We start from the raw sequence: 7,112 nt of genomic DNA, 5'->3' as shown, positions 1-7,112 counted from the left end.
GCCACCTTGCAGCCCCAGAAAAGTGAGCAAAGCACCCAAAAGCACCCCTCCAGCGACCAAACCACGACTCCTGTGGTGAGGCTGAGTGCCTGGCTCACCTGGGACACAGCTCCTGGCACCCACACGGAGGATGCCAGGGAAGGTTTTTGGGGCACGCTGGTGCCTTTCTTCCAAGGGGTGAGCAGCTCCCAGCCTTCGGTGCCTTGGCTGGCCACCGTTCCCACCCGGAGCGCAGCATCCTCCAGCCGCCGGACCGTGAGTGTGCCAGAATTAAGGACAAGGGAGCGATGGGGTACACAGAATACATTTACGTCTTTAACAGAGTACACAAAATAAATAATTCTGTACACTCTACTCATCACGTTACAGACTAATTACAATGATTCAGACCTCACTCTCAGCGGCAGTGCTCGGCGCGGGGGCAGGACTCGGAGGCAAGTCGCAGGACTGGAGGCTCCTCCAGGCACACGGCCCCGCCGGGGACGGACAGGACATGACCGCCGTGCTTCCCAGCGGTTCCAACCCAGCACAGGAAATTCGTCAACCCAAAAATAACAGCAAGCAGCGGAAGGCCTCCCCCACCCCCAGGCCAGAGGGCTTCCCGGGAGGTGTCTTTCCGTAGCGAGAGGCAACAGGAAAACTCACAGCATCGGCGTGCGCTCGCGGTAGGTGCTCATTTCTAGTTTGGGCCAGGGTTTGTCCCACATTCAACAGAAACACAGTGCAAGGTCGTCGTGACAGCAGCGAGGAGCTCGTCTGTCACACACGAGGGACCTACAGTATTACCGCAGGGGAGGACAGCAGGAGGAGAAAACCACGTCGCCGGGCAGGCAGCAGCCCCCTCCACCGAAGAGGTGCCGAGGGTGGAAGGCTCCGCGCTCCGTGACGCCGCTACCACGGGGCATCCCTGCTGCTTCACATTTTATTTTTTTCTGGCAAATTCAGCGCTCAGTAATGCGCACCTGACATGCACACACCTGCCTCTGGAGCACCTGAGAGCTGCATTGCTGATCCAGGCTGGAAGACGAGACCGAGCGGTCACAAAAAGCACCAAAAACCTCCCGAGAGTGGTGCAGGGACCCAGGGCTGGGTACGGGGTGCCCTTTTGGAAGAGCGAGGGATGAGAGCAGGCACTGAGAGCCACTGCAGAGAGCTCCAAGAAGCAGTGGGCAGAGGGAAGGGGGCACCCCAAAGAACGGCACCTCGATGCCCACCGTGAGCCTGCAGCAGGTTGCAGCAAGCAGCCTGGAGAACAACTGCAATAATCTCACCCAAAGTGAAGGGCAGTGCCGACCCTGGGCAACAGGGTCCTCACAGGGAGCGTTCTCCCACCCCCAAGGCACCGTGTGTCTGCTGTCACATCGCTTCAGGGCTCACCATGGCTACTGCAGAGCCAAATCCAGAGCCACGGCCCCGCAGTGGAGCTGACCACAACTGATGTCCGTGAGCTGAGTGTTATCGACCCCTCAGGCAGACACCGTGGTTCTGCCAGAAAGCAGGACTGAGAAATAGAGCAGGGTGTGAGAAAATGTGAGTTACCAGAGCAGAACATGAACGAAAGGAAGAAAATATCCAAATGCCAACGAAGTGGAGAGTCTGAGGTTTCTCGTTCACAGAACAAGTGTGTAACACAGGCCCTGTACTGCAGCCAGCCTCCACACCACTACACGGGCCAGCAGGTCAGAGCCCTACACCCACCACGAGGCTGTTAGGCTGTCCTTCACACACTTTTGTGCATTTCCAAGAACAGGAACTGGCAGAAGCATCTGGACGCTACTGCAATCCCAATGCTAAATGGCACAGACTGCTGCTGGGTTGAAGGAGTGAGGGTTTCTACTGCCACCAGGCTCGTGTGTGAGTTGTTAGAAGCCTGAGAAGGGTGAGAAGTAAATCACAGCTGGACAAGTAAGTGCTTTTTAGCAAAACAGGTAGAAAAATACATTATGTGCTCAAATCTGGATGCAAAGCTTAACAGTCTGTAGACTGCCTAACGTTGTTTCTGGAAGACCTTTTCCCATTCTTTTCCAATAGCCCTTCAAAATATCGAGGAACCATCAGGTTACTGAGGAACCACCAGGCAGCATTCTTTGAAGCTCTGACTATTGCCCCCAGGAGAGCAGGCAAACCCCCAGGACACAGCGATGGGATTCCTTTACACAGCAGTGCTAAGTTCCAAAAGACAAACACGCAGAAACCCCTTTGCTCCTTAAAACTGCTTTTCCCTGAAAGAAAATAGGCTGGGATGCAACACCCTGAGCTTCTCATCATATCTCGTGACCCAAGAAAGTCCCAAACCCACTGCTTCTAGCCCCGGCATCAACAGCTACGAGGCTGTTCTGCAGCACGGGCATGGGAGCAACACCACGCCGAGAGGGTGGCTCAACGCCTCGGGCTGCAGGTGTGATCAGAGCCCCAAAACCCAGCATCTCTCCCCAAAACAGGGACGCAACTGGAAGGGACTGCATCCGGACAAGGACAGGCTGCAGTTTGCCACTAGGTGTCATTCCAGCTTCGTTTCATTCTGCGAGCAGAGTACAGGAAACCTAAGTGCTGTCTGCTGAGATCTGCACCCAGCTAACGGCTCTTCCACTGAAACTCAGCAATAGCCCGGGACACGTATTTGTTACCTGCATTCTCCTGGCTAATTCGAAACACCACGAGCCAAATTAAGAACCACCATTAAGAGCTAAAGAAGGAAACAAAACAAAAAAAAAAAACACCAAACATAAGAGCAGAAAAACAAAACACCAGATTTAACTTCTAACATCCGCAAGCAAGGCACTTCCAAAAAGCGTAAACTCCTGAGATGTAAGATAAACCAGGAGCTGAGACACCCCTGTGGAATATATATGAAGGCATACGATCAAGAAAATTCACAGTGAAGAGCTTCTCAGAGGACAGGCTGAAGGCACCTGAACCGAGTGCTCAGAATTACAGCACGTAGCCTGTCCTCCCTGCCATCAGACCCAGCTGAAAAATGTGCCACAACTGCAAGGGTAAAAGCACCGAGGAACTGTTCTGGAGCTGGACCTTGCAATGCAGCGTTTGCACCGTCACAGCCTTCCAGACAAAGTGAGAACGCAAAGGTCACTGAGGACACCACGGGATGCTTGGATGGAGCTGCAGCCACCCAGCACTGCGAAGGATCCCCCCTTCTGCCAGGTCACAGCACAAACCCACAGCTGACATCACTCCCAACTCTTCCTGGTGAGAGATCAGTTGCTGAACAGAGAAATAAAGCAAAAGCTGCCAGAGACGGGAAGATTCTTGCTCTGCTTTGTGAAGGAAGAGAAGCAAGCTTGGTTAGATCATCCTGACCTCCAAAGCCACTCATCTGGGCATTTCGATGGTCTAGTGGTTAAAGGAAAGGGTCTCAGGCTGCAGGTCTTGGCTCAGTCCATCAGTTTGACTTCCTGGCATAGGCACAATACCTACTTTAAGGAGAAACACGCCGAGATGATCTGGGGAGGGCCATGAAAGCACCTAAGAGGACAAAGATCACAGAGATCGTGTGTGATGCTCAAAGCATGCAGAAGACTCTTACAAGTAACGGCTCAAAACCAGAAACCCTCAGGGAGCATCTGGCCATCTCTTAACCCACAGGGTACGAAGAATTTCCAGTTACTACCTGCCTTAGAGTCCTCGCTGCTTTTGAAGAGCTGCTGGCAGGAACCTGAGGGGCACTGAACTGTTAACGAAGCAGAACGTGGCAAGCTGCCTGTTTTGTCAGAAATCGTGTCTGATTTATAGCTCCTTGTGTTGAAACAGGAAAAAAAAAACAACACAACAAAAGGTAGAAGGATCTGAAGAAACCTTTTTTTTTTTTTCCTGTAGGTCACAGAACTGAAGAACAACACCCAGTAATTCCGCAGTACCAGCTAATGTTGATGGGAGAAAGACTGCACATGATGCGGGAGGATGGCCACTCAGGAAAGGGCAGCCTGCAAGGGACCCAGAGCTTTCAATAATGTGCAAACCCACGCAAAGGATTTAGAATTCACCCCTGCTGCAAGTGCATGCACGACCCCGCTGTCCTTGGGTTTCCTCCATCACATGTCTCATCACAAGCTTAGGAACAGCAAGCTGTGTTCAAAGTGGTTTCGGCCCCTCCTAGCTTTGGGGTGGAAAGCACACCCCTAAATCGCTTTTTTTTCCCCGCTGAAGCCGTGCTGCTTTGCTGCTTGCAGGGTCAGAGCTCCTCATGGATGTGCTGGAACGTTCACAGCCCTGCTGACACTACAACACAGTGGCACAGATGTCAGTCCGAGAGGGAAAACCACGCTCCAGAGCTGGGCGATTCAGTCTGTCCAGGCTAAGCACCTACGAGATGCACAGTAAAACTGCAGGGCTTCGTAAGAAAAGCTCCAAAAACCAGCATTTGCCTTCACTCAGACCTGGCCTCTGCTATCGCAAGAGGCCAAACCTACCCCAAACGTGCCTTGCCCTGACTAGGAGGGAAAACATCTCAGCAGGATTGCACGAAGCTCAGCCCTACAGCACCCACCTTCCCCTGAGAGGTCCTTCACAAGGTGCCCCCATCACCCAGCCAGCAGAGGAAACGCCAAAGGGCAGCTTTTCCCTGGTGGATTTAGGTCACACCTAACAGCTCCACGGCTTCTCTGTGACGTCTCTTGCTGCTGTCACTCCAGGACTGGGCTTTTCCTAGTCAAGCCCCTACCCTGATCCTACAGAGCCGTTTGTGGCCAGCTCGCCAGCTCCCAACAGCATTTCGCTGTCCCCGTGAAGTGATGACAACATCAGGGGACAGGGAACCAAAGCTTTGGTGTGCTGAAGTGATGTGGTTGGTAACAGTGAGAGGGTCAAGTCACGGCAACAAGAAGAAACCTCACAAAGTGGGCACCAGTCCTGCTGAAGGCAGGGAAACCCCCACTACAACTGCACTTGCTCTTGCGTTTGTCTCTCCAAGGACACCCAAAACATCTGCCCCAGCAGCGCAGAGTCCTTTCGCCTCCCCTACCTACCACCCCGTACAGAGGATTTATACCACCTCAAAAGCCCTGTGCCCCAACAGAACTGCTGGAGGACGATTCAAGGCAGACAGCGAGGAGCCCCCCAAAAAGCTGCCTCGCCAAGGACATCTCTTTGGACCACCAAGTTCCTGCAGGACAATCCTCCTCTCCCTGCCCTTCGATCAGGAGCACCCACGCAGTCAGGATAACCGGAGCTGGATTGCAGCCCCGAGGTCGCAGCACCTCCGTCTGGTGCCGGTTTGCACAGCAGCTCCGCGTGGTGTGAGCAAACCCTCCGCGTCACCACGCCGCCGACAGCCCCTTGGGGAAGCCTCTCAGCTCCACCACCGTCACGGAAAGCCGTCTGGCATCTCCTCGGCGCTGCGTCGGGACGGGGAGCTGGTGGGCAGCACGCTGTGAGTCAGAGCCAGCCCGGTGCTAGCCGCGCGTGACTCATGGCAGCTTGACTGAAAAGGCACCACAGTCTGACTAAACCAGCTCAGAATAAGTGTATATATAACATTTTAAATATATACACGTGTATGTGCACACAGGTGTGCACTTAAAGTGATTTTTTTTTTCTTTCATATGCAAGTGAGAGAAACTGAACCGCTCTGGCATCAATAAATAACTATGAACAACCAAGCTCCTGGGCTACAGAAAGAGCTCTTCTCCTCCTTTGCAGCTTCTCAATTTGTCTGTTCCTCGAGGCTCTGAGCTCCAAGCCCGCAAGAGCTGCTCCGTTTCCTGCATGAGACCCCGTGGCACTGCTCGCCCAGCAGGGCGCGATGGCCACCACAAGGTTCCTTTTCCTCCGCGCGGGGGGACACCTGAAGGAGGGGAGGGAGGAACCTGGACGTTCCTCCCCAAGTGCGCGAGCAGCAAAGGGTGCCGCACGCCTACACTGCAGGGAAGACTTCTGGAAAGACTTTCTGGCAGGTCCCAGCCCAGTGCTCAGCCGGTGTATTGCTGCTGGTAGCGCAGGTTGAGCTCTCGCAGCTCCCGTTCCCGAACCCGCCGCGACTTGTTGGACTTGGTGGAGCGGCTGGAGCGCGTGGACTGCGCGGATTTGGTGCTCTGGCAGCGGGACGATGCCCTCTTGAGAAGGTTTTGGGAGATGGAGCGGTGCAGGTTCTTCATGGAGGAGGAGGCTGCCATGCTGACCACCCAGGGGTGCTTCAGGGCCTGGAGGGCGGTCATCCTGTCGCTGGGGTCCACCGTGAGCAGGCGATCGATGAAATCCTTGGCCAGGTTGGACACGCTGGGCCAGGGCTGAAACACAAAAGAGGTAATTAGCTCAAAACATCCTGGCACAGCTCTGCTGAGTCATTCATTCATTCCTCCCAGCCCCAAAAGGCACTTCGGGGCATTCTGCTTCTTCCCCTTGCTCTTTCATCCTCTAATCTTCCAAGTCGCAACCAACAGTATCTAGCCAAGGAGAAGACGACAATTACTTCAAGAGCCTGCAAGGAGAGAGGGAATCCAGCAGCTCAACAGGGATGAAGCTGCTTCAGCTCCATGCCCCAGGGCCAAGCACTGAGCCCAGCTAGACGAGCATGTGGACACACACATCCAGGCACTTGGATCAGCATGGGGCATGACCAGCACACCAACCTGCTACCTGCTTGTAAGCAACCAGCCCTTTTATTCCTCTGTTTTCCCGAACCAATTCCCTCCCCAAACCATCTAGATCCTTCCCTTTTCCCAAACATCTCGTAACAGAGCACGCTCAGGACGCAAGTACCAAGTTCTGAATCCAATGGGTGTAGGTAGATGTAAGGAATCCTTAGGAATGCACAGCAACAAAACAGGAAGGAATTTCTTTTGACAAAATACCGGTTTTAAAGAAACAAAACCAAGCCAGAAAATAATTGATTAAAACCTTAAGCACACAGCTACGCATGCTGGAACGGTTTCGTTTCTCACAGAAGACTGCATCAGCATCAATGTGAGAGACGAGAATGTTTCCTTGAGGATGAGCTGTGGACAAAGATGGGAAGAAAACCACGGCAAAACCCACCGAAGCAGCGGGTGGAGGTGGGCAGCCTGGCTGGCATAAAATACAAGCATCCAAGGGACCCAGGAAACAACAGGTTTCTGCAATCGCTTGCTGCTGCGTGGCTCTCACCCTTCCTGCAACCA

General features: G+C 53.6%; 1 protein-coding gene across 3 annotated transcripts in view; it reads right to left on the bottom strand.

The window, feature by feature from the left end:
- Positions 1-288: 288 nt before the first annotated feature.
- The window catches only part of PSKH1 (protein serine kinase H1), a 31,905-nt gene continuing 25,081 nt past the window's right edge, over positions 289-7,112 (bottom strand). For all 3 annotated transcript variants that reach the window (XM_084533679.1, XM_084533677.1, XM_084533678.1), the window contains exon 4: positions 289-6,242. In XM_084533679.1, coding sequence (XP_084389805.1) covers positions 5,925-6,242 — 318 coding nt within the window. In that variant the 3' untranslated portion in view covers positions 289-5,924. The remainder of the gene's footprint in view (positions 6,243-7,112) is intronic.

Source organism: Aythya ferina (assembly GCF_964211825.1).
Source record: "Aythya ferina genome assembly, chromosome: 12".
Taxonomy (NCBI): Eukaryota; Metazoa; Chordata; class Aves; order Anseriformes; family Anatidae; genus Aythya; species Aythya ferina.
Note: the sequence above shows the minus strand (reverse complement) of the source record. Positions and strands in the feature narration are given on the sequence as shown.